The following is a 27,521-nucleotide window of genomic DNA, read 5'->3' as shown; positions in this document are numbered from 1 at the left end:
GTGTTGTGTTTGATACTTTGTATTGAGACTATTTAATGTGAGTATTGTTAAGGGTAAATCTTGTTTCCCCCATTCACCCATTAGTCATTTTCGTAGACAAGATATCAACGTAAAGCTGAGGTATGCAGGGTACCCATTTTGAAAGCCTATGGGTTGCATCTATGCTGTTTGTAGATGATCTTTTTTCTTGAGTCTCATCATATTGTATTTGCCAGCAAATGCAGAGTGTGATCTGGTTGGGATGAGAACTTTTTTTGGTAATGAATGAGAAATGAGAAGTGGTCACACCTTGGAAGAGTTCCAAGTACCTTGAGGTCTAGTTAATGAGTGACACAAGAAGTTATTATGAGATTGATCAACAAGTCGATGTGTATGAGATTGATCAACAAGTCGATGTAGCAGCAGCAACTTTACTGATGTTGATGTTGTACAGAGTAGACTGTGTTGATAAAGTTGAAGCGTTGTGTCAAGACAAAGCTGTCCATTTACTGGTCTCTCTACAGCAATATCCTCACCTATGGGGATGAGTACAGGTGGTCAACCATGAGATTTCTGAACTGCATTACTGAGCTCACAAACTTCACAACAGGGATTGGAGTTTGGAGGTAATTGAGAACCAGTGAGCACAACCATTTCTTTTAGGGATCAAGAGATGCCAGGTGTTTGACCATGTAGTTTGGATGTCCCCGAGTGCCTTCTTGGGCAGATGCACAAAGCATGACACAGTAAAATAAGGAGGACACAAAGTTGGGACTATATTTCCCAACTGTCCTAAGAGAATCTGGGTATTCATCAGAAATGGTGGGGGGGGGTGAGAGATTAGCAGAAATAATGAAGCCTTGTCAGCCAAGCTCATCTTGGTAATACCAACGATCCTCACCAGGAAAAGCAGAAAAAAAATGAATGAATGAATTTGAGTTGTGAAAATGAGGAAGACATTGTAGAAATAAACAATTTTATTTTCACAGCCCCAGTTAAATCTTGTCCACAAATCTTTTACAGATACAAAAAATCATACCTTTAAAAATAGTTCTTTGTAAATAGCTGCTAAAAATTTTCATTCACAGAATTAAAAAGGAAAGTGTTACCTAGTTTAATCAGCACAGTACAATTCTGTAAATGCTATTTATTTTTCATTATATTGGGGAAGTGGACAGTTGATGCATCGTAACGGTTTTATTCAAAATTCCTAGATATGTTTACAAATTCAGTGAGTTTTATATTGAGTGTCATTTTAGAGAAGAATTATATATGAACACAACTGCATATTACAGATAATTTTAAAAAGAATAATTTGCCAGATGTGAAAGGTGACTGCACACCAGGTATAAAACGACAAAACTATTCCTGAAATTAAACTGCTGCTTATCAATTATGATTTTTTGTATTTATTTCAGTCTAAGTGTGCAAAATATTTTGATCTGTTAAGATCTGTGTTATACTCCACAATTACATATTTATTTTTTTCTGGCTGTCAGTGCAGTGTTCGAATGCCTGGGTCTGCTATGTGTACAGTATCATTGTATGTTATGTGGATTTAAAGAAATTGGACTTTTTTTTCCTCAGTGTTTTCTGTATATACAAATTTATAGCCTGAAAAACCCCTGTGTACTGTCATAATCGACCATTTGCTGTAAATAGAAGTTTACTCTTGAGCAAGCTATTAGTGTGTCATTTCTTTCTTTTAATGGTGGGAAAGAAACATTTGATATCTTTCTAGTATTTATAATTATAACATTTTCTGCTCTTTTCAGAAAAACCTCAAAGCTATACAAAGACTGCATTGGTCTTGTCATATTGGTATTATTATTAATAGTAGTAGTAGTAATATTATTATAGTTGCAAGAGGTACTACTCAACTTTTCTTTTTAAGTGAGGCTTACTAATGCATACCAATAACATGTATAACACTAGAAAATTAAGAGTTTAAACAAATAATTGTGCCTTTTGTATGTAAACATATCAAACAATAGTATATAATATTTATGTTAGAACAGCACCAGTGGACACAGTGAAACTGAACTTTTAACAGAGGTCTTCTGTCCAGCAAAAGATACAACAGCAGGAAAAGAAAAACAATTGTTGCCACAGTTCAAATCCATATTATTTATTCAGTCCCATTCTTGATTGGTAAGACAATCCATCATATAGTGTTGCTTGCTGTAAGAGAGAATATGTTTTAGCTTGGTGGTTTTCAACATAAATATTGCACATTTATTTTCCATTTACGACAAAGGTTTCAGTTTGTTCATTTGTTTGTTTTTCATGGAAACTTTAAAACTCTGCATTTCCATGTCTTAAAACTAAATGGATAAACGACAGTATTACATGTCTGAGACACTTGAGAATATTCAGACAGTCATTTCAGGTCAGAGATAAGCTTATCTGACTTTAATTGCTGAAACAAAAACACACACAATGCACTCCCCTAAAGACTTGCATCAACCATTGAATTTAAGATGAATGGAAATGTAGCCAGATTCACTTAGGTTTATATAGTTTTGCCTGGAACAGAGATTATTCAAAGCTGTGTAGTACCAGAACTATGGACCCATCATTTTCCTCCAAAAAAATCAGTATAATAATAATAATAATAATAATAATAATAGGAATGAAACGCATAGAACTGACTACACAAGTAAGGATATTTGGTCATGTTGTTACATTTCCAGAGTAAGCAATGTGAAAATAACCTTACAAAAGACAAGATCTTCTGTTTTATTAAAAGACATAGCAATAACGTGCAGTTTAAATATTAACTACTTTAGAAGCTTTGAAATTTCTGGCCAAAAAGCTGTGGCAGCTCTTGTTTTGCATTAAAAGGTGTTAAGTTTTTACTTTGTGTACAGTTCTATTATGTGCAAGTACGTTTTGGGTATACCACACAAATCAATATTTTTGGAGTCCTAATGTTAGGTGCACTGACAGTGGCATTGCCAGTGACACTCCTGACCTGAAAGGTGCTGCTAGACGTTGAGCTTATGATATTTGTAAAACACTTATCATGGGCATGTTGATAGCTGGCAGCAGGAGACCCTTCAATTTGACTAGCCACTGTAATAGACAGGTAGTCTGGGGGTTGTATTACCCCTTAACAAGGGATTGGGGCCCTGGTAAGCTCTAGGAAAACACCTTCAGGGATTCTGGCACTGGTCCTGACCTTGGAAGTCATTTCCTGAATATTCCATGAAAAATATTCCTGTCCAAGGCCTGAAAAGCCTCTCCTGGACAGAAATGATTTCCGTAGACCAAGGGGGACTGTTAACAAAACCCTGACTGGTAAGAAAAACAGAGGCTTCTTGTGATTAAAGGAACAGCGGGTGAGGAAAAAAAAAGGCTCGTCATTTGATTAAAAGGTAAGTGTGTAGACAGAAATAATAACAAGTGTCAGTCAGGTCAAGGGAATAGAAAGGATTTTATTTTTATCATTTTACTTGTTAATGCACTGGTAATATTTTCTCCCTTATGTTATTATTTTGTTAATAAACACACTTTTGTTCTAGTTCTTTGGTCTCCTTGCCTTTATTTTGGACCTGTAGACTTCTCATTAGCAGCACTCCAGGCCACAAGCTGCATATGTTTACTTAAGTCAACCAGATGGAAATACTGAATGCTGGAATAAAGAGGTAAGGTTTTTTTTTCTTTAAAATCTAATTTAATCAGAATATAAATAATGAATACAAAGTAGCACCCAATCTTGTGTGTGTTTCAAGTTGTGAAAAAAGAAGGGTTTTACCGTATTGATTTCTTTATGTCTCTCCTTGCTGACAATTTCTTCCAATATTTCTCCATCTCCTTTAACCAACCTGTACAAACAAATGTCACCGTTAAAAAAAACAGTTTATAGTATTTAAGCATATGTCTTATAACATTATACATATAACATTACAGAAGGATATGATTGCAAGGTTCAACCTTGTAGTATTTTATAGCTTTGTTTTTAAAAAATAGGCTTAGAAAATTGTACATTTTTTTATTCTAAATAATCAGTTCGTTTTACAAATGTGATTACCTATTTTTTTATATATAAAGTTTAGGTGAAATACTGTGCAATTGTGTGTTTTTTACATCCTTAACATCACGAGATTAACTTTTACTATGTACTGTTAAAAGAATGTTTTTTTGCATAGTACAATACATATGTACAGGTGCAGGTCATAAAATTAGAATATCATGACAAAGTTGATTTATTTCAGTAATTCCATTCAAAAAGTTAAACTTGTATATTAGATTCATTCATTACACACAGACTGATGTATTTGAAATGTTTATTTCTTTTAATTTTGACGATTATAACTGACAACTAATGAAAGTCCCAAATTCATTATCTCGGAAAATTAGAATATCAATTAAGACCAATGCAAAAAAAGGATTTTTAGAAATGTTGGCCAACTGAAAGGTATGAACATGAAAAGTATAAGCGTGTACAGCACTCAATATTAGTTGGGGCTCCTTTGGCCTGGATTACTGCAGCAATGCGGCGTGGCATGGAGTCGATCAGTCTGTGGCACTGTTCAGGTGTTATGAGAGCCCATGTTGCTGTGATAGTGGCCTTCAGCTCTTCTGAATTGTTGGGTCTGGCATATTGCATCTTCCTCATCACAATACCCCATAGATTTTCTATTGGATTAAGGTCAGGCGAGTTTGCTGGCCAATCAAGAACAGGAATACCATGGTCCTTAAACCAGGTACTGGTAGCTTTGGCACTGTGTGCAGGTGCCAGGTCCTGTTGGAAAATAAAATCTGCATCTCCATAAAGTTTGTCAGTAGCAGGAAGCATGAAGTGCCCTAAAACTTCCTGGTAGACGGCTGCGTTGACCTTGCACCTCAGAAAACACAATGGACCAATACCAGCAGGTGACATGGCACCCCAAACCATCACTGATTGTGGAAACTTTACACTGGACCTCAAGCAACGTGGATTCTGTGCCTCTCGTCTCTTCCTCCAGACTCTGGGACCTTGATTTCCAAAGGAAATGCAAAATTGACTTTCATCAGAGAACATAACTTTGGACCACTCAGCAGCAGTTTTGTCTTTAGCCCAGGCGAGACGCTTCTGACTCTGTCTGTTGTTCAAGAGTGGCTTGACACGAGGAATGGGACAGCTGAAACCCATGTCTTGCATACGTCTGGGCGTGGTGGTTCTTGAAGCACTGACTCCAGCTGCAGTCCACTCTTTGTGAATCTCCCCCACAGTTTTGAATGGGTTTTGTTTCACAGTCCTCTCCAGGATGCGGTTATCCCTATTGCTTGTAAACTTTTTTCTACCACATCTTGTCCTTCCCTTCGCCTCTCTATTAATGTGCATGGACACAGAGCTCTGTGAACAGCCAGCCTCTTTAGCAATGACCTTTTGTGTCTTGCATTCCTTGTACAAGGTGTCAATGGTTGTCTTTTGGACAACTGTGAAGTCAGCAGTCTTTCCCATGATTGTGTAGCCTACAGAACTAGACTGAGAGACCATTTAAAGGCTTTTGCAGGTGTTTTGAGTTAATTAGCTGATTAGAGTGTGGCACCAGGTGTCTTCAATATTGAACCTTTTCACAATATTCTAATTTTCCGAGATACTGAATTTGGGACTTTCATTATTTGTCAGTTATAATCATCAAAATTAAAAGAAATAAACATTTGAAACTAGCCGTGTGCGCCCTACTACGTTGCGCGTGTTAAAGGTGTCTGTGAAGGGCTCCCTGTTTAAACATGGCTGCCAGTCGTGAACTGGGCCCTTCGTCGCACAGCATTATGATTTTTTATAAGGGAAACAAAATTACAAAAGAAAACCCTTGGATATTGATTCGATAGGAATGGCCTACTCGCAATCACTATCTGAATCGTAATTATGTGGTGGTGTAGGAGCATTTCTGCTTCTGTCCGTTCACAGTCCGTCTCGTTTTCACGACGCTGTCGTTTCCTCTCACGATGTCTTCTCAACCTTTCTCCAATCTCCCACGTTGCTTTGTGGCAATCCAAAGAGTAAGGCAATATACACGGAGCAATGGTTATAAAAGGGGGACACATAGGTATCCAGGCTCTTTAAAGCATAAATAGGGATCACTTCACTGACATGTGAGCAAGCCACGGTACAACTGTGAGACATGCAGCACTCGTCGGCTACAACATAACAATAATAATTTCGGAACGTGCTGTTACGTTGTCGTTCATTTTACCCACTGTCTTTCTTTCATTCATACGTTACGTAGGCACGTATCTTTTATCTTCGGCAATCTCATTCTCTAACCAGGCCTCAGGAGCTAACCAGCGTAACACTGCCCACCACCCCTTTCGTTATTCCGGCACATTGTTGACATCCATGAGTAACAACAACGTACTAAACTAGAAGATGGTCTATGCATGCGTGGAATTCGCGAACAAACAAAGATCAAGATCTAAATGAAGATCTCTTTAGTTAATTTAAAGCACAACAATTTGTTTAGTTTGAATGTCTGTGTTTTGAGGTGTGACTGGCGTACTACAGTCTTCAGTAGTATAAGCCTGGAGGAGATTCTTAATGCAATGCCTGTGTTTTAGCTGTCTCTCTACTGCCATCTAGTGCTTCTTCTTCTAATTCATTCGTGGACAAACAAAGATCAAGATCCAAATGAAGATTATATATAGAGATACATCAGTCTGTGTGTAATGAATAAATCTAATATACAAGTTTCACTTTTTGAATGGAATTACTGAAATAAATCAACTTTGTCATGATATTCCAATTTTATGACCTGCACCTGTATGTATACAAATACACACAACCTTTTTTTTTACAAAAAATGATATTTTTTAATCAAGATACCATTAAATTGATTTTAAAATGCAGCTAAAACATTCCTAGTGTTTCAAATAGCTCTTACTACTGCTTGAAATGACGGATTTCTAATTTATTATTAACGTGACTGCAAAGCCCAATTTTCAGCAGCCATTCCTTCAGGGTCCTAATGGTCATCTCCCTTGGCTTATTAATTAGTTCAAATATAAGTTGATGATTAGAGAAACCTTTGAAATTTTATTAGCACTGCTGAAATGTCTTACTTAGTTGACTTAAGTTGCAAGATACTTGCATTCCTAAAGTTAAGTTCTGGGTTCAAGTATATCCAAAATCTAATAATTTTTTTTTTTTTAAGAAACACATTAGTCTATTCTTGTTTTGCAAAATACAGGTTATTCCATATGACAGATTGACAAGAAACTGGACATTTCATACAAAGGTGTATTTTGAGAGAAGACAGCAAACGGGATCTAAACAGATTAGACGAAGAAAGGGAAGGCCCAGACGGACAACTGCATAAGAGGAGAACATTATCAAAGTGTGTATGTAGTATGAGAAACAAACACCATTTCTGACTGGTAATATATATCTATTATTAAATCTATATGCTATATATGTGTGTGTGTGTGTATATATGTGTGTGTGTGTATATGTACATTTAAATGTCCTGTATGTACTGTATAAGTATACGTATATATATATATATATATATATATATATATATATATATATATATACAGTACACTAATCAGCCCCAGCTTTCAAATTTCGGATAAGTGAAGTGAATAACATCGATAATCTTGCTCCAGTGGCACCTGTCAAGGGGTTTGATATATTAGGCAGGAGGTGAACAGTCACTTCTTGAAGATGTATGTTGGATGAAGGAACAAATGGGCAAGTGTGAGGATATGAGCAGCTTTGACAAACTGTGATGGCCAGATGAAGCTCCAACAATGGGTACGTGGGCATCAGAACTAAACCATGAAGTAATGGAGGAAGGTGGCCTGGTCCATGTGTGTCATTTACTTGAAGAAGAATGTAGGCAGGCAGGTCACTGCACTGCTGGGAAACCTTGGGTCCTGGCATTAACATGGAGATTAATTTAACATGTACCACCAACCTAAAGATTGTTGCAGGCCACATACATCCCTTCATGACAACATTATTCCGTAATTGCAGTGGCCTCTATCCGCTGGATAATGCACCTTGCCACACTGCCAATATTGATTAATATTGGCTTAAGGAACATGACAAAGAGTTCAAGGTGTTGACTTCACTTCCAAATTCTCCAGATCAAAATTCAATCGAAAAATCACGTCCGATCCATGGATGTCGCATGTCACAACTTAACAGTACTTAAAAGATGTGCTGCTAACGTCTTGGCGCCACATACCAGAGGACACCTTCAGAGGTCTTGTGGAGTCCATGCCTCAAGGGTCAGACCTGTTTTGGCATCATGAGAGGGACTCACACATTATTACATGGGTGTTTTAAATGTTGTGGCTGACTGGTATACAGTGGTGTGAAAAACTATTTGCCCCCTTCCTGATTTCTTATTCTTTTGCATGTTTGTCACACAAAATGTTTCTGATCATCAAACACATTTAACCATTAGTCAAATATAACACAAGTAAACACAAAATGCAGTTTTTAAATGATGGTTTTTATTATTTAGGGAGAAAAAAATTCCAAACCTACATGGCCCTGTGTGAAAAAGTAATTGCCCCCTTGTTAAAAAATAACCTATCTGTGGTGTATCACACCTGAGTTCAATTTCCGTAGCCACCCCCAGGCCTGATTACTGCCACACCTGTTTCAATCAAGAAATCACTTAAATAGGAGCTGCCTGACACAGAGAAGTAGACCAAAAGCACCTCAAAAGCTAGACATCATGCCAAGATCCAAAGAAATTCAAGAACAAATGAGAACAGAAGTAATTGAGATCTGTCAGTCTGGTAAAGGTTATAAAGCCATTTCTAAAGCTTTGGGACTCCAGCGAACCACAGTGAGAGCCATTATCCACAAATGGCAAAAACATGGAACAGTGGTGAACCTTCCCAGGAGTGGCCGGCCGACCAAAATTACCCCAAGAGCGCAGAGACGACTCATCCGAGGTCACAAAAGACCCCAGGACAACGTCTAAAGAACTGCAGGCCTCACTTGCCTCAATTAAGGTCAGTGTTCATGACTCCACCATAAGAAAGAGATTGGGCAAAAACGGCCTGCATGGCAGATTTCCAAGACGCAAACCACTGTTAAGCAAAAAGAACATTAGGGCTCGTCTCAATTTTGCTAAGAAACATCTCAATGATTGCCAAGACTTTTGGGAAAATACCTTGTGGACTGATGAGACAAAAGTTGAACTTTTTGGAAGGCAAATGTCCCGCTACATCTGGCGTAAAAGGAACACAGCATTTCAGAAAAAGAACATCATACCAACAGTAAAATATGGTGGTGGTAGTGTGATGGTCTGGGGTTGTTTTGCTGCTTCAGGACCTGGAAGGCTTGCTGTGATAGATGGAACCATGAATTCTACTGTCTACCAAAAAATCCTGAAGGAGAATGTCCGGCCATCTGTTCGTCAACTCAAGCTGAAGCGATCTTGGGTGCTGCAACAGGACAATGACCCAAAACACACCAGCAAATCCACCTCTGAATGGCTGAAGAAAAACAAAATGAAGACTTTGGAGTGGCCTAGTCAAAGTCCTGACCTGAATCCAATTGAGATGCCATGGCATGACCTTAAAAAGGCTGTTCATGCTAGAAAACCCTCAAATAAAGCTGAATTACAAGAATTCTGCAAAGATGAGTGGGCCAAAATTCCTCCAGAGCGCTGTAAAAGACTCACTGCAAGTTATCGCAAACGCTTGATTGCAGTTATTGCTGCTAAGGGTGGCCCCACCAGTTATTAGGTTCAGGGGGCAATTACTTTTTCACACAGGGCTATATAGGTTTGGATTTTTTTTTTCTCCCTAAATAATAAAAACCATCATTTCAAAACTGCATTTTGTGTTTACTTGTGTTATATTTGACTAATGGTTAAATGTGTTTGATGATCAGAAACATTTTGTGTGACAAACATGCAAAAGAATAAGAAATCAGGAAGGGGGCAAATAGTTTTTCACACCACTGTATGTACGTAGGTATTCCTGCAGTATAATGCAAATATGTTTGCATGTACATACTTTATACATCATATATAGGCATATAGCTACTGTATATTTAATCCATATTGCTCAGCCTTGTGATTATACAACTAACCTTGTGCGCCCAGTTTCTGGATCCAAAACTCTCCGGATGACGCTCTGCCTGGCATCCCACTCCTCTTTGGTGATAGGTCTCCGGGTCATGAAGCGTGCTTTCTGTTCATCCGTCATGACTGGTAAGAAAACAGTACAGTGATACTTTTACCACTGTTTCCTTGCATTTTATCATTTTGGTGAAATCAACATCCAGTTGCTTACCAGGACCTAATTCCACAGAGTTGTCACTCTGCCACATTACAAGAGAAGATCCTGCTTCTTCTGCCTTCCTGGGAGCCATTTCTGTAGGAATAACTTTCTTCATTTGTTTTTTCAATTTGATCATTTTCTTTTTCATTCTTTTCTGCTTCTTTTTTTTTTCTTTCTTCTTCTTCTCCCGCTCTTTGTCCTTCTTATGCTTACGTTTGTCCTTCTTCATTGACTTAGAGTCACTATTGCTGGATTCAGAAGAGGAGGATGACTGGGAACTTGAAGAAGAACTAGATGAAGAGGAGGAGGAGGAAGACCTTGATTTCTGCTTCATCTTCTTTTTTTCTTAAGGCAAATTAAAAAAAAACAAAAATCAGCAAACCTCGTATATTTATATATCAACAACCAAAAATAAATTTTGGACATTTCAACAAACTTTAAAAGGTTAAAACTGTCAGGAGTGCATACTGGAATATCTGTTGTGCTAGAAATAAAAAGCAGATTGGTGTGACGTGATGAAACCAAATGGCCTCTAGCTGGCATACTTTGCAGGGCGTCTTCAGAAGCTAGAGAAAAAGGCAGAGGTCTTGTACATTTCAAACAATGTATTTCAGGTTGTAAACAGATCACACCAACCAGGGGAGCCAAAGATTTCCTAATGCATAGTACTAAGTAATCTTAGCAAACAGTTTAGAAGATTTGCCAGATAAGCTAAGTGATAAGAAAGATGTGTTAAGCTTCCTGTGATCTCATGAATGTCTCATTGGGTCACAGCACCTTATGACATTTATGTAAGATGGAGTCTCTTTCTTCCAAGTGTCACTGCTGAAGCTGACGTCAAATAAACAGTGCGGGATGAAGTCCAAGGTCTGCCGCCGCCTTTAAGGTGGCCAGGCCTTCATTACCTGCAGGTGAGACCTACCTTTGTCTTTACTGGGGGATCTATGCCGTTTTCTGTGTGGAGAGGAACTGCTTGAGCTACTGCTGTCGGAATGCTTCCTCTTTTTTTGCTTTGAACTTCTGTCTTTCCTATCATGAAGACTCTGGCTTTTGCTTTCTCTCTTCTTTTTCTTTGAGACCTTCTTCTCCGGCAAACCCCGGTTTCTGCTCACTGACCTACTGTGTGACCGGTTGTGTCCCATGGCGGTCAGCAACTTGCCCTCAGTAGGTTTATAAAGTTTAATTATTCATTCAGTATGCACAATCTGAAAGAAAAAAAAAAAAGATCATCGTTTCTCAACCTTTACGTATTTGCAACCCGAGTTTTCGTAACAGTTTTAATCACGCCCCCTAACGTTTTTTTGAAAGGAGCCCACTAATACCAAATTGTTCTTTTTTAATTAATGATATATCATAGATGCATACTTCATTATACCAACTTAACTTTTATTGACATTTATCTAACTCTATATTTATTTTTCTAGTAGGCCTATCAGAATGTAGTTTAAGTTAATTTGTTTTGGTTTCAATAGATGTATTTTTCATATTTTCGATTCTTGTTTTCTTTTTTTTCACATCTTCGCGCCACCCTAGGGGGCCTGTCCCACATTTTGAGAACCACTGGCATAGATTAAACTGTTACAAGGTATAGTGGAGTTCACCTGTTCTTTCAATGGCAGTTAAGAGACCAGCTACTCAAGTTTGCTGTGCACTGGATTACTTTATTTTGACAATTACCATCATGGAGCCTTTTCCCTTCATCATTACTTAATTTTCCATGTTTTGTGCGGTTGTTACTTCTAATATTCTCATCTTTGCTAAAAACCATCCTGGGTGAGTACCCGTGGCGATCTGTTGATCATTTAATTTGCGCCTTGTATGCATTTACAGTTCTGTCTCCTGTAAAAGCTACGAACATCTTAAATCTTAAAAACATGGAGTCGCACTACAATTTAAGCAATGTGTAATCTTTTTACAAAAAACAAATGTGTGATTTAATAAACAGTTTGAACTTTATTTGTAGGTCAAAGGAATGGGCTTCAGATGTTACAAGGATGCTACCCACTGTCCAAAACTCACACATCTGCATGGAGGAAAACTCTGCCTTCGCCACTTCACGACTTAAATAATGCATCAGGTAAGCAGATTGGTGTTTAGGTGTGTATTTTGATACATTACTGTATAAGGGGCCGCATTTGAGTTTCAATAGGTCGGTCCCACGAACACAGGACAGGACTCCATCCACGGGACAGGCCTACTACTAGTGTATGGCGCAAGAATTACGAGAAAGTCCTGAGCGCCATATAATATTTCACTTCACATTGGTTGCATTCCTTTTCATTTTTTTTCTATTTGATGCACAGGCAGTCCGAAGTGCAAAGTGTTAACCACTAAGCCACCGTGCCGTTAATTATCGCAACACATTCCTTAATATGTGAATAATTCTAAACCTCCCACTACTGTACTTATTGGAATGCCTAATAAGAGCCCGGAATAAATAAGTGAGATCGCCTCAAGGTAAACACGGCGCACTGACTGTGGAACCGACAGGGAGGTTAAACATATTAGGAAGATGGCTGGCCGGGTGGACAGAACTTAACTTCAGAGACGCCGCTGCAGCTGTCCTTTATCGTGCGTTACTGCAAGTCAGAATCGCTAGTTCCCCACTCCACCTGCAAAGCCGAAAGTAAGAAGAATCTTCGGCACTATTAGGACTTGTGATTCTCACCTGTTTAATTTGATGCCTTCAGTCCAGCTGCACTAACAATACAAACGTTACTGCGTCAGCCCAATGCCACAAAATGCAAGAAGACGATGACGGTTGTTTATATTTATTACACAGACCCTCACGCTTTCGGTTTCTCCCATTTGTTGCCCGCCGTCCCTCAACACCTAAAATGGGAAAACATCCTTGTGCATCGTCAAAGTGTGTCCGTGCATCTTAATCTGTTGTGCACAGGTTCCGTCGTCTCGAATGTCGCACTTAATCGTTTTAGTGTAAATATCATTTAAAAACGCCACCCCTCGTAATGAGTGATTTAACTTCAAATCCTCACCCTAAAGAATTTTAAAGTTAGCTTTTCTGTAAACCGAAAACGTAGGATTGAGCCCATTTTTATTTCATTATTAAAATTAATAATTGCCGTCATGTCAAGAGCTGCCTGCTGCCCCAGGTCTAATACTGCAGGGGCAGGCGGCTGCCCCCCAAACCCTGATGGGAATCAATGATGGATGCAGAGACTAGAATCAGACTGATCAGTCCGCCTGTCCATCTTTTTTCTTTTGGTTCATGATCGGACAAAATTAACTTTCACATAGCCTACTGAGGGGTCAAACAGTTGAAACCACATGAGGACATTTATAATGTCACCCTCAATCACTTTTAATGAAAAACTGTATGCATGGAAACCTGCAAAGTTAAAATATTATTTATGTAAAACTATCTTTCTTCGGTACTACACACATAGAATTACAATGGATGATTCATTAAGTCAAATTGTTAATCAGTAACACACTAGTGAGGCCCCAGGAGGGGTGCTGTAATCAGTTTTGGTCTCCATTTAACAAACAAGAGAAAGTCCAGAGGAGAGAGTCAAGGCTGATTAAGGGAGGTCTGAGTTATGAGGAGAGTCTGTAGAAATTGAACGTTTCCAGTTTAAACAAAAGGAAAAGAAGAGGAGACATAATCTAAGTGTTTATGAATTAGTCCAGTGGATTGAGATATTTACTTTAAAACAAGTTCATCAAGAACACAGGAGCACGTTCGCAAACTTGTTAAGGGTAAATTTCGCAGAAATATTAGGAAGTTTTTCTTCACACAAAGAACCACAGAGATGTGGAGTAAGTGACTAAGTAGTGTGGTAGACAGTAGAACTACAAAACTCAACTTAATTTTTTAGAAGAATTAAGTGGATAGGATTAGCAAGCTTTGTTGGGCTGAATGTCCTGTTCTTGTCTAGATTGTTATAATGTTTCAGTAAAGAGTAAGACTACATAAGCACTAGGATATGACAGCAATAATATGTAACAAGTAAGGATATACTAACATCAAATTTTGTTTTAATGTACACTTAGTGGCTACTTATAGAGTCCCTAGCAATCATGTGATAGCCAAACATAAGTGGACATGTCTGGTCTGCAACTTTTGATTTCTGCTGCTACATACAGCTAGTAGAATTGGAATTCAGCATCTACTGCATGAATCTGTTATGAATTGTGCTTTGTGTCATTGGTGCAGCTGCTAGTGGTGGCTGGCAGACATTAATCCTCTTAATATCAGCTGAATATCATCTGATTGCGTTCTAAGCTTCTCCGTGGACAATTGTTTCCCATTACGGTCACTGTCTTCTCCTTTCAAATTGACACACTGCAGTGGCAATAATGGACAAAGCACACATCACATTGGCTCCACATAATTCCATAACGGTGACCAGAAGTCCAGCAGATTGCACGGCCCTCAGATCTCAGATCAGATGTTGTCAAGTGTCAGCAGGGATCAGAATCCCTAAGGAATCTCCTCCGCACTTGATGTTGAATCCAGGCCTCAAAGAATTTAAAAGCAAAGACACTATTAGACAGCTGGACCTAATAAAGTGGCCACTGAAGGGCGTGCTCTGGTCACAGGTGCTCTAATATCCACTGCATGTATACAGGAATCAATGGCATTCAAGTGTGACTGTTGCCTTGCACCCATTGGCCAGCAACACCAAACTGCAAATATACAAAATGGATGATGAGTTGTTTAAAATGACATGGGTGCCTCTGTAGATCAGTGTTGATCAGTTTAAAAAATAACCCATCCTGAGAACAGAGAAACCGCCCAGGCACTAATGATCTATCAGACATGTACGCCAAGTGGATTGATGCTCAATTAAGATATTTACCACTTTAATAAGAGTATTAGTTTCTGTCTAGTTGCTATGTCTCCGTCATTCCAACAGATTGTGCCTCACAGACATTTGTAGTGATAAAATGTATTGATTTTTTCATTCCAACAGATGGCACATCACAAACATTAACAGTACTTTTACGAATCCCATACCAAACGGCATATAATATGGACATATGCATTGCATTTGTCACTGACCACTTGTAACTGTCTGTTACATCCCACCTCCACATATAAACTATATGTAGTATTTTTTTTATTTTAAATATGGATTAAAGTGCATTAGACCACATTTCACAGCCTCACATTTTAGATCACGACACAGGACTCTGTGTTGGCACTCGGTGTTGGCGCCTCTCTCGTAAAGCCGTCTGCAAATCCGACTCCTTCAACCAGCTCCGGCTTCTTATTGCACATGGGGCATAGCTGGTTGCGCACCACTGAGGATCGCATCCATATAATAAGATTCCAACGCTGCCCGGATGTGAGGGGAAGAGCGCCATGCATGTGCTGCCCACGATGCAGAAGGCCATGTGTGGTCTTGTGTCCAATCTCGACACATTCTGTTTCACTTATTGGAACCTGCAGAGGAAAAACAATCCGTGAACAACCAGTTATTGAAAAGCCAATTTATTTTGCACCAAAACATCACTTTTGTTCCACTATAGAAATGCAAATTAGCTGGAAGATTGGCTCCAGCAGACCCCCGTGACCCTGTGTTCGGATTCAGCGGGTTGGAAAATGGATGGATGGATGTGGACAGTTGTGTTTTTATCTCACATGAACTCTACCAGTGCCTCTCAACCACAGGGACGCAGGTTGCTGCCAGTGGCTTGTGTGTTGCGATTGCTTATAATGCTACTGGAACGTGGCGGGTCGCTGTCCTGACAATCGCGCTCAATTCACCAAGGTAGAGAACCCCCCACCCCGTGAAAGGACACATACCTTGGAAACACTGGGTCATGACCTCAGGCTGAGAAACATTGAACTACTGCACAAAATAACTGGGTTTTGTATCACGTGATAACATTTTACTGGCAGAATTACAGCATGCACTGTCAATCAGGCTGTGGCAACTCCTGCGTGGCTCCATGTGGACCACCGTTTACTAATCCTATTCCTTGAGAAACAACTATGGGTGTTGACTTTTCATTCCAAGCTAAAGTAATTTCCAGCTTTGAGTGAAAATCCTTGCCTAGTTTTAACTGGTAGGTTTAGGGGTCTAAAATTTAAAGATACCAATTCAGAAGTTAGTGAGATGGTGGGCAAAGAGGCTGGCACACAGCTCCAGAATCCTGGGTTCAAATTCTGACCCAGTCACTGTTGGTGTATAGTGAGCATCAGATCCATGTGGTCTTAATCATTTATCCTAAAGACACACAGGGTCAGGATATTGGGTGACTGGAAATTGGCACTGGGCAGGTGGACACTATCAATGGCTCCTCCTTTTTACAATACTGAGTTCCCTTGCCGTAACTAAAAGAATAAAATTCTTCAGAAACTAAATGGATGTGTAATTCAGAAATACCCAATGCTTTCACTCTTTGTTATATCTGGAGGTTTATGCCTTAATTTCACTTTGCTAATTAAGTACAAGTTAAGTTTGTATTCTTTTCATTGTTTATGATTCATTTACTTACTTTAATTAAATTAACTCTACGCAGACCCATTCCATAGCTGACTCGATCTGTCAGAGTTAGATAATCAGGTTAGGTTAGGTTGCATGCACTGGTACAGCACGTGGCCGTGCCCACCATATAACAAAACATCTCAGGATCCCGGAGGGCAACCCCCTCAAGGCAGACACATGGTCCAGTCCCACCCACAGGAGATAACCGATCAAGGCCGTTCGTGTTCACAACAATGAGGATCCTGCGAACCAGATCACCCTCAGGTAATCGCGACACATGGCCGTAGTGCCGTAACTGATGCTCCCTCACAATGCAGGTAATGTGCTTCATTCAGGACTCCATGAGCAACACAAAGTCAAACCAGCGGTACCCAAGGATTCTCCAAAGAGACACAGTACTGAAGGAGTCCAGTCTTCATCATCTCAGGTCACTGGATAGCGTCCATGTCTCACAACCATATAGCAAGACAGGAAGCACCAGGACTCTAAAGGACCTTCATTCTATTGCACAGATATCCGGAGCACCACACACCCCTTTCCAGCGACCTCATGACCCCCCCATGCTCTCCCAATCCGTCTATTGACTTCATAGGAAGAGTCACCAGAGACATGAATGTCACTACTGAGGTAAGTAAATCTCTCGACAAGGTAACACTCTCTCCACAGACAGACACACTGTTGACGGCTGTGCCCAAGAGGTCATTAACGGCCTAATCACTGGCTAGTAATTACTTTACAAAATGCAGGCTAGGAGTAAGAGAATGGAGTTATCACTCTATCAAGCCAATATTTTTGCCAAATGTGTGAAAATACATATTTATGAACTGCAATACCTTAGGAAGAACAAAATAAAATGTAGATTTACATTCCAAACCCACTCAAACCAGTTAATGGTCATAGGAGGCTGGAGCCTATCCCTGCAGTAGAAGCCACAGCCACAAAGAGGGTCAACATTTCATCCCGCCTTTCAGGGTGAAATAAAACTGATATCTCAATCTCAGATGAAACCTCATGAAAAAACAGATCACCCAGAAAAGCAGCAGATGAACTTCTTCCAGCACATGGACTGAGAAAACCTATCTGAACAGTTTGTTCTTTAGTATATGACAAAGTTAGATTTCCAAGTAGAAACATTCAAGACAACATAGTAACTAAACAAAAAAAAAAAAACTATGAAGATGGAAGAGGAAATACCTGTCTCATGTCCCCGAAATACAAGCTCCCCTCCGTGAAGTCTTTTCCCAATGACACGTTCAGAGTGACCTCCGCATTGTCGTAATGGTAGCTCAAATCCAAGTCTTGCTGCAAAGCATATTTTACCACAAACGCTTTATGGCTGTCCAGAGTATACCCTCCACAATCAGAAAAGAGCAGCGATGCCACAGGGCACAGATAGGCCTCTCGGAGGGGAGTCAGGAAGGTGGCATCAAAGCCCAGTTCATTTAGTAAAACCTGAAATCGATAAAAGTAATGTGACCCATTTGAACATCAACGCTAGGTGGGCAGTTTGAGGTTCTTTCTCAAGTCTTTACTAAAATATGGCAAAATCTGTAAATCTTTAATTAAAACTGCTTAAGTAAGCTACAAGGAGGAGGATGAGTGACCTTCAAGCAAATACAGAGATTTTAAAACAAGTGATATTATCCACACGTTTTAACCATTTTATCCATACAACTTAAGAACAAAGTGAAAACCAAGAGAATGTCCATAGATCTAACTACCGAATACAATACTAAATACCGCTCTTAACATTTAAAGCTCTCCACAACCTCACTGATCTCCTACAGACTGACACTCCTCTCGCTCACTCTGATTCTCATCTGCAGCTGTACTTTCTGTATCACACATCAAACTCTGTGCTATGGGAGCTCGAGCGTCTCTCCCAGTGCTCCTCAACAAGGGAATTCTCTTCTCTCTCATATACATCAGCTCGATTCAATAACACAGTTTAAAACTACCCTCAAAACTTCTCTTTTCAAACTGGCATACCAATTGTGAATTTAACACTGTTACTGCCTCTATCTTTGTGTGTTTGCTACTACCTCTGTACCTCATTGCTTTTTATCATTCTTTCTTTTTATTATATGAATGTTGTTTAATTTCATTGTAAGGTGACCTTGAGTGTTAAGAAAGGCGCCTATTAAATAAAATGTTTTATTATTATTATCTACAGCAGGAGCCTGGGCATGTTAAGTAGCTCTCACACTTAAACTTTACAACAACCATGGCAGTTTCTATTTAGGAGTTTCACTCAATAGTATGGGAAAAGGCTGAGCCTCGTTCTTCTTTATGCTCTCACCCCATAGTTATTCATTGTGTTTGGCCTTCCCTTTGGTGCTTCCGACTGCTCAAAATTCTCCAGTTCTTCAATGAAATCTCTGCAGAACTCTTCAGTAAACACAGGTATACGATAGGTCCTTGGAGCTTTTTGGAGTGAATGCAAAAATAGTAGGAGTGTCATTTTATGCACTCTGCAACACACTATTAGCATATGAAAATAAGAATATATAGTTTAACAATACAATTAAATTGACAGAATCATGAAACTGATTACAGAGCAAGCAGGTACTCTTGTTAAAAAAAAATCACACAAAACAAAAATCTGCTTCATCCACCTTAGTCTTTCAGAGGTTTGCTGGTATGATGAGTATGATTGCCATTATTTATTTATTTACTAGGGGGTTCACCCCCTGCTCGCTTTGCTAACCAATCCCCTGGCCTGCACTACGTGCCAGCCTCTTTGCGTCTCTGCCGCCTGTGTTGTGAAGAGAAGGGCTGAACGCACCCCAAGGAGATGCGTTCTCTCCTCTGAAACCCCCTCTCAAACGGTGATACAATGGTAAACAAATAGTTTTTTGTTTACCTCCTCTTTGCTCGATCAGGTGCTGGCTTGCTGCTGCTGCTGCTGCCATGCCGCGTGATCTGCATCTCGCACGGCACTTTGAACATTTAAAAGACTGTACAGCAGCTGTCTTACTCTTTGTCTTTTATTTCCGGCCCCAAACGTGGCTAAATCTTTTGGCACAAAATCTCATCTCACAGGATGTGAGTTATTGATATTTTTCAGTTTATAATCTAAAAACAGAATAAGAATCTGAAAATCTAATAACATCACATTAAAGTTTGATAAATTCTGAAAAGAATGATACCAAACATACATATGTAGGTTTTAAAATAAGCCCGATTTAAAGCGTGACAAAAAACGTCACATAAAATCGTTGCACTTTTAGGCTTAGGAATTTATATATAGAAAGTAGATTTATTTAAAACTAGGAGTAAATCTTTCTGTCTTACATATTGGAGTGTCACAAAACTCTATTAGAAAAACAAAGTTCTGGCCATCCTGAGGCCCGATGCTCTTCTTCAATTAATATGCACTGTGAATGTACAGTTCCCATTTAGGTAGGTGAGGGCACATCTGCCTTACCACTCTGTCACCCGATTCCAGTTTTTCCAAAAATCTGTCACAGACAGAATACCCAGCATCAATATGGTCGCAGATTTTTTTTTTGATATTGGATACAGCCGGCTTTCCTATGAGATAATGAATTCCAACTGTGATTAGTTTAAACAGTTGAGGATTTTCTCTTTCTTGTGCACCATGAGGCACATTAAAAGGAGAGAGGTGTGTGGCAATACGAGTACACGGTTATCAAAGTGTTATTCGTTTCATGTTCTCCCACCGCTGTCATTCATCTAAGTATTTAACAATACAGTTCTGCTGCCACTCCTGACTGCTCCTATGTATCCATATTCTTCTTTGAATGGTGGAGGTGGAGAAAACTATAGCATTAAATGTCAGGCATATAATGGCTTAGCCCTCCTGTTTACACTAACTATATTTATAAAACAAGCTCTATCTCAAAAATGTAAAAAATGAAGAGTATTATCATCAATAACAAAGTGTGTGAATCCCAGTTATTGGACACATATTCCACATCATCTGATTGTGTATGTAAACAGCACCGACGTCTGCTCAGAGCTCTTTACTAATTCAATTTCAGAGACTTGGACCTGACAGTGTAAACATAACATCACGGGTTTATGAAATTCATCTCCCGCATCAAGAATTGTGGATAAAATACCTGCAAGCTGCACGATGCTCTTTGGCAGCCTGTCCACGGAGGCATTTTCACACTTTGAAAATGTAACAATTTCTAGAAATTCTGGGGCTAGGTAGGATTCCTGAAAGAACAGAAGATTAAGACTTAGAGCAGCATCTGGATTACGGAGAAGTGATGACAAGCTTTATAATTACATACATAATGGACCTGTGATGAACTGGTGCCACATCCAGGCTCGGCTCCTACCCTGTACCTGACTATTGTGTATACTTAAAAGAAATCTTCAAATGCCTCATCCAGAAAGATATCGTCTGTAGGACTTTGTCATTGTAATCGAGAAAATGAAAAATGCCTGCTAGTTTCTGAACTGAATTATCTTGATGGCAAATCGTGGGTCTCGCTGTTTATCAACATGCGTCCTCATCCTGACAAAATGGCCCATAGATGGTGGGGAGGACAACCAGGAACCTCTTGATCAATGCCTTAACCAAGGAGTCGCAAATTCAGTCCTGGAGGGCTGCAGTGGCTGTGGGTTTTTGTTCCAACATGATTGCTTATCTAGTAACCAATCCTGGGTAAAGACATATCCTAGTTCATTTTATGGTTGGTTAGTGTTTTTCTTTGGACCATGTCAGTTTTATCACATATCGTTGATTTCTTTTTCCCCTTTTTATAGATATAATTAGATGATTTGTGGCCTGAAGCGGAGGAGTAATTCTCAGTCCTTCACATTTTTCTCTTTGGTTTCCTTTTAAATATATGATTAAACCAGATTATTCACAATGAACACAGTCAGGTGTAAATGGAAACAAACGAGAAGCAGAACTGCTGCTTCCTTTTTCATTTTCATCGCATTGCTAGTAAAGATTTAAAAAAAAAAAAACTTTAAATGCAGCTGTTTAAGTTTAAAATAAGCAATAAAGTTGTCTTAACAAGCAAGAATGACTAAAATGAAGCATAAAAATGTTGCCTAACCAAGAAATGTTGTCTTCTCATAAGAAACTGAGTTGGAACAAAAACTTGCAGCCACTACAGCCCACCAGGACTGGCTTTTCAGGCCCCCTGCCTTAGCTACAGTACTTCTCTCTCCTGCAGTGTATAATTATCTTCTTACTAGGGGGCTTCGCTTGCCCAGTCCCCCCCAGGTTTGGTTAACTGGATATACAATTTAAAGTGATTGTTATTTTCATTTCATTCATTTTTTATTTCTTGATATTTGACAGTAATAAAGCTGTAGTGAATGAGTTATTTCCCCTCTTCCACCACGGGGCACGCTGTGCGCCAACCGCCTCACATCTCGACCAAAGATTTTTTTTATTATAATAGAGATATATATAATACGCTACCGTGGCTGTCCGTTTGTCAGTCCAGGATTTTAAATCACCTGTAGCTCGGAAACCGTTTGAGCTATTGAGCTGAAATTTGGTACACATGTACTATGTGGCGTCTACTATCTGTTTTCAGGGTGATGACTGACCGCCAAGGTTATTCCTCTTTTATTTTTATTTTATTTTATTGTAGAATCAACTCTAGGCAGTGCAGCGCATGTGTATGGGCGTCGTTCTCATTCGCTACCACCTTTGCCGTCAGTTTCCCTACCTCTTCATATTTTAAATCATTCTTGAGGCAGATTGAAGACTTAAGTGCCAGCTTAAGTGAAAAATTAAGAAAAATGTACTAAGTAATTGCAACACAAAAACTGACGTAATCAGTTTTAACGCAAAAAGATATCGACGAAAGAAGAGAAGAAGCAGGCCGCTAAGGTGGAGAAAAGAAGAGCTGCTCGGGAAGCAGCAGGCACATCAACCTCTGAGCAAATGAGTGCTAAACATACAGAGAAAGAGCAGGAAAACTAGGAGCACTCAAGTCAATTGTATTCACTGCATGTTATCGTGCTGTGCGCCATTACTGGTACCACTCATAAAAGGTAGTAAATGTTAGGTGACCAAATGAAATGCATCATACCCTACTGGACGTCGCGCTGTACCTGTAGCACATAAACATGTCGGTGGAACGGTTTGTAGATCTCACGAATCATTGCAGATCTCTTTATCACTTCCTCGTCAAGCAGCTTTCTTCGATAAATCTCCTTTTCAATCTAGGGAAAAACGTTGAAATGGTGCAGTAAAGTAGGATGCCAACTCCGTTCAGCCCATCCATCCAATTTTGAACCAATGTAGCACAGCACGTTTTTTTTTTGCAACTCTCATTACTCTGTGTTGACCCCCACCAGACCATCTCGAGAGATGATCATTACGCACCGATATTTGTGGTTTTGTGTCACACAAAGGCCAAAAAAAAAACCAACTACAGAAATGGCCTGGAACCCCTGCAGATTTTATTATTTTTCTCCAGCCATCTGGAGTTGTTTTTTCTGTCCACCCTGGCCATCGGACCTTACTCCTTTTCTATGTTAACTAATGTTGTCTTATTTTAATTTCTTATTTTGTCTTTTATTTTTTTTTCTTCATTATGTAAGGCACTTTGAGCTACTTTTTTTATGAAAATGTGCTATAGAAATAAATGTTGTTGTTGTTGTTGAAATGAGGCAAACCAGTAACTGCCACCATGATGGGTCATGGGATTCGGTGCCATGCTGCCATTCCAGTTTTATATAAAAATCATTGTGCTAACCACTGCTAACGAAGTGTCTCAAATGCAAAACATCGGGTCTAGTTGACTGGAGAATGAGGGTCAAAGCAGACTTACAGTGTAGGAAGGCCCTTTGTGTGTAAAAGGTGGGTGCCACCATCCTAGAAAGAATAGACGGCGGCACTGATCTTTAAGTCTGAAGAAGTCAAGCCATTCTCATTATAAAGTAGTAGTGCTTTTTTATTATTTACTACACCGTGAACAACACTTACTAGGAGTTCCTCATTTGTAGTCAAGAATCACAACTCCTACCCACGGAAAGACATTTTAGACACTGAGAACTTTGGAATTAAAAGATGGACAAATTATGTTATCAAATTAGACCAGCCAGCACACTGCTGAATGACCGGGAGGGGTTTGGTGGCCTGACGGAGTTCCCCAGAACTGTGAACGTCTCCAACTTATTTGTTAATGGCTGCCCATTTATTTCCTCGGTGGGTGTGGCTGACGGGCGTTTTTTTTTTTCCTGCCCTCCACTGTCAACTGGCCATCACTCAGTGTTAATGGGTTAGGTTTCCATGTATCAGTTTAGAACTTCACTGTATAGCCTGACAGTGTTCACACTAATGTTCCAGTGTGCCAGTCGACATTAACACGTCAGCACTCTCCAGCATCATGGTAAGTGAGCATTACTGGCTAATCTTACAACTTCTCTGTTTCTTTCTTGGATGACACAACTACTTAGCCTACAGTGGCATGTCTAAACAGATCTGCGGGTGTACTAATTATGTACTTAGTAATGTGTACAGCCGTAATTGTTCAGTTTTAGTGCTGCACAGTATAAACATGTTGACAGAGTGATACCAAATTAATTATCCCAAAAATTTCTGCACTTACAAGGACATTGTTTTAATTTCTCTGAATCATCATACTATCCACACACAACAGTCAGAATGGATAAGTGGCAACAACAAAACCATTCTGAAGGTTAAGTACAAGATTTGGGACCACCAGCGTCTCAAAACATTTCCTTATGGCTGGAGCCGTTGTCTCGGTGTGCTTTTCTGACCTTTTCTTTCACTTCTTGCACGAGTAGTCTAACGTTTTCTTACTTGTGTTTATTTACTCTATTTCAGAATCTGTTAGGTCTGCAAACACATACACTGTATGGCCAAAAGTATGTGGACTCCCCTCCAGTTTACTGAGTTCAGGTGTACAACACCAAGCGTACAGCCATGCAATCTCCACTGACAAATGGGTCGTACTGAAGAGCTCAGTGATTTTAAATGTTTTGCTGTCATAGGATGCCACCTTTGTCCTAAGTCAGTATGTGAAATTTCTGCTCTGCTAGATCTCCCCCAGGCAACTTTAAGTGTTGTTATTGTGAAGTGAAAGTGTAGAGAAGCAACAACATCTTAGCCATGCAGTGACAGACCACCCATAGTCACAGAGTGGGGCCACTGAGTGCTGCATCATGGAAAAAAAAAATCTACCCACTGTCACAACAGAGTTCTAAGCTGCCTTTTGAAGCAAAATAAATGCAAGAACTTCCTGAAATGGGTTTCCATAGCTGAGCAGCTGCACACGAAAACTTAAGATCACTATGTGCAATGTCAAGCGTTAGCTGGAGTGACGTAAAGCTCACTGCCATTCGGCTCTGGGGCAGCGACACGCACTCTAATGGACCAGTCTGGGCTTGGTGAATGCCAGGATGACCCCACCTTCTGGACTGCACTGTGCACACTGTACGGTTTAGAGGGGTTTGTGCTTGGCCCCTATGTTCCTCTAATGGCTACAGCAGACAAAGACATTTTAGTCAATATTGTGCACTTCCAATTTGGGGAAGGCCCCTACCTGTTCCAGCAGGACTATGTCCATAAAGACATGCAGGAACTCGAGTGGCCTGACCTCAACCTCAACTAGTGAACACCTTTGGGATGAACTGGAATGTTGACTGTGAGCCAGGTCTTCTTGTCCAAAATGAGTACCTGACCGCACGAATGTGCTTTTACCTGAATTTGCACAAATTCCCACAGTCGCTCTCCAAAATTTTGAGGGAAGAATGGAGGCTGCTGTGGGGTGGGGTGGGGTGGTGCCAACTCCATATTAATGCCTGTGGTTTTGGAATGGGATGTCCTACAAGCTCATATATTGTATTGTATATCTCCATTGTATTGTATATCTCCAAGCTGGACAGTTTAACATCTGTGGCAGAGTGACAGCCACTGAGCAGGCTCCTGTCAGTCATGGAGAATCCACTGCATCCACTAAACAGGATCATCTCCAGGCAGAGGAGCAGCTTCAGCGACAGACTGCTGTCACCGTCCTGCTCCACTGACAGACTGAGGAGAACCCCACACTATGCGACTCTTCAATTGCACCCGGGAGGTGGGGGGGTCAGGTAAACGTTAAAGTTATTGTCTCTTTTTACCTGCATTTTTATTACTCTTTAATATTGTTTTTTTGTATCGTATACTACTGCTGGATTTTGTGAATTTCCCCTTGGGATTAATAAAGTATCTATCTATCTATCTATCTAGCCGCGGTGGTCAGTTATCCATCAACTTTTGGCCATACAGTGTCCATTACAGCTCAGTCTCTTTAACTGGTTCACTTGTGTGAATAAATGTCAGTTATTTAATTTGTCACGACATTATGTGTCTGCCTCAGCAATTAGACAGATAGGCAGGAAACAGGCTATTTAATAATACTGAGAAATGTATTTATCCTAAGAGTAGGTTGGTCTTTTATAAAAGCTCAATCAATATTATAACTGGCAATTACTAACACTAGGTTGTTTTTTCCCCAGGATATTAATTTTTGCTTTGAATTTTAAATGACTTTATCCCGGTAATTTAAGGGCGACGTTTTGGATTGGTCAATTTTTTTTTAAGGGTCAGTCCAGAGAGAATCATGAATGTGTTTTATTACTATTAACGACATGTACATTTCTAGCTATAAAGCCATTTTATCCAGTAATGCGCTACTAACCCCGTGGAAGAAGACTGATCGCCTGCCTGTAGCACGAACGCGTTTTAAAACCGCACTCCTCGGGTGAACTTGTAAAGTGTGATGCACTGTGCGTGTCAACAGGTGTCTGCCGTGTCGGACTCTTTCTGTTGTCATGGTGTCGAGGCCACACGAGGAAGGGGGCTTCTGTAGCCCTCCATTCTGCCATTAGCCCCCGTTGTTCATTCGCATCTCTACAGTCTTTTGAGACCGACGAGTATTCATTTTAACAGGACCACCACGGCAGAACTGCGCTTCCCTGCACTTGTACAACAAAAGTCGTCCAGAAACTAAACCACCTGTCGCCCACTTTTAACACTCAAGTGGAATGGGGATCCTTCATGACACACAGCCATTCCAGTGCACAAACTGCCATTACCTGTTTTAAGACTTTCTGGAAGTGCTCAGTCGTCGAACAGCCACGATTTCTCAAAATCTGCAAGTGACACAACAAATACATTTGAAGGTAATCGACATTTACGATTTGTCAAACATCTGCGGTCGCCACTGTGCTTACCGCTCCGTACGTCTGTCGGAACTGCTCTTCGGACATGTACCTAATGTGAAGTTTGAACTCTGGCAGAAAAATATTATCCGTATAGAAACACGAACAGTGGTAGAACTGCATCGATGACATCTCGATCGGCGCCAAGCTAAACTAACACACTGAGGTGACTGAAGTCCTCAATAGCATGCACTTGCAGAGCCACAGCACCACTCGTCACCGCAGGGATATACCCACAAATCAGGTGTGCAAGTGCATTCTATTCGTTGAAGGGAGAAGAGCTGTAGAGACCATCTGTGGCGGCGAGAACTGCGCAGGCTGAACGCCACGCCCACTACCCACCTAGATATGAGCACCGTGAGAGCACAACAACGGGAACATTGGTTCCGCTTTTACCATACCATTACAGTACATTGTCTAAACTCGTTTAAATCTGAGCAGGGTCGTGGGAGATTAAAGCTCAAAGCAACTGGAAGAATCCCTTGGACAGGGCGCCAGTCAATCGCAGGACGTTTGTACTTTATGTATAGTGTAAAAAAACGCCATTTAGCTGATGCATAGTCAAATTTGTGCTACTCGAGCCAAAAGCACCGAAATTGGGTGCATTAAAAACATTACAAATATTTCAACATTGCAAATACGCAATACTAACACTGACAACGTTTTATTATAAAC

At 40.0% G+C, this 27,521-nt stretch overlaps 2 protein-coding genes across 5 annotated transcripts; both read right to left on the bottom strand.

The window, feature by feature from the left end:
• Positions 1-941: 941 nt before the first annotated feature.
• arl6ip4 (ADP-ribosylation factor-like 6 interacting protein 4) lies at positions 942-15,424 on the bottom strand. 2 transcript variants are annotated; one of them, XM_039771983.1, is made up of 6 exons: positions 15,353-15,424; positions 11,141-11,423; positions 10,231-10,563; positions 10,028-10,145; positions 3,737-3,806; positions 942-2,160 (listed from the first exon to the last, which is right to left on the bottom strand). In XM_039771983.1, exons 2-6 carry the CDS (start codon positions 11,358-11,360, stop codon positions 2,104-2,106), a joined length of 798 nt encoding a protein of 265 aa, XP_039627917.1. In that variant the 5' UTR covers positions 11,361-11,423; positions 15,353-15,424; the 3' UTR covers positions 942-2,103. The 2 variants fall into 2 exon arrangements, with proteins under 2 accessions (XP_039627917.1, XP_039627916.1); XM_039771982.1 differs by lacking the exon at positions 15,353-15,424 and adding an exon at positions 12,887-13,165.
• On the bottom strand, positions 15,166-27,169 carry ogfod2 (2-oxoglutarate and iron-dependent oxygenase domain containing 2). Of its 3 annotated transcripts, none has more exons than XM_039771979.1 (7): positions 26,859-27,169; positions 26,721-26,777; positions 22,728-22,838; positions 20,762-20,861; positions 18,976-19,100; positions 17,871-18,128; positions 15,166-15,628 (listed from the first exon to the last, which is right to left on the bottom strand). In XM_039771979.1, exons 1-7 carry the CDS (start codon positions 26,976-26,978, stop codon positions 15,356-15,358), a joined length of 1,044 nt encoding a protein of 347 aa, XP_039627913.1. In that variant the 5' UTR covers positions 26,979-27,169; the 3' UTR covers positions 15,166-15,355. The 3 variants fall into 3 exon arrangements, with proteins under 3 accessions (XP_039627913.1, XP_039627915.1, XP_039627914.1); XM_039771981.1 differs by having other exon boundaries at positions 22,706-22,838; positions 26,899-27,169; XM_039771980.1 differs by having other exon boundaries at positions 26,899-27,169.
• Between the last annotated feature and the right edge of the window lie 352 nt (positions 27,170-27,521).

Source organism: Polypterus senegalus, chromosome 12 (genome assembly GCF_016835505.1).
Source record: "Polypterus senegalus isolate Bchr_013 chromosome 12, ASM1683550v1, whole genome shotgun sequence".
Taxonomy (NCBI): domain Eukaryota; kingdom Metazoa; phylum Chordata; class Cladistia; order Polypteriformes; family Polypteridae; genus Polypterus; species Polypterus senegalus.
This window is presented reverse-complemented; position numbering and strand designations above follow the sequence as displayed.

What these genes read in the sequence shown, in the direction of transcription:
- ogfod2 (XM_039771979.1), bottom strand. Translation starts at nt 26,978, where the DNA reads ATGTCATCGATGCAGTTCTACCACTGTTCGTGTTTCTATACGGATAAT. An exon ending in TCCGACAGACGTACGGAGCG is followed by an intron (nt 26,778 to 26,858) that starts GTAAGCACAGTG and finishes TGTCACTTGCAG; the next exon opens with ATTTTGAGAAATCGTGGCTG. An exon ending in ACACAATGAATAACTATGGG is followed by an intron (nt 18,129 to 18,975) that starts GTGAGAGCATAA and finishes TATCGATTTCAG; the next exon opens with GTTTTACTAAATGAACTGGG.
- arl6ip4 (XM_039771983.1), bottom strand. Translation starts at nt 11,360, where the DNA reads ATGGGACACAACCGGTCACACAGTAGGTCAGTGAGCAGAAACCGGGGT. An exon ending in ATCCCCCAGTAAAGACAAAG is followed by an intron (nt 10,564 to 11,140) that starts GTAGGTCTCACC and finishes ATTTGCCTTAAG; the next exon opens with AAAAAAAGAAGATGAAGCAG. An exon ending in GACATAAAGAAATCAATACG is followed by an intron (nt 2,161 to 3,736) that starts GTAAAACCCTTC and finishes TCTCTCTTACAG; the next exon opens with CAAGCAACACTATATGATGG.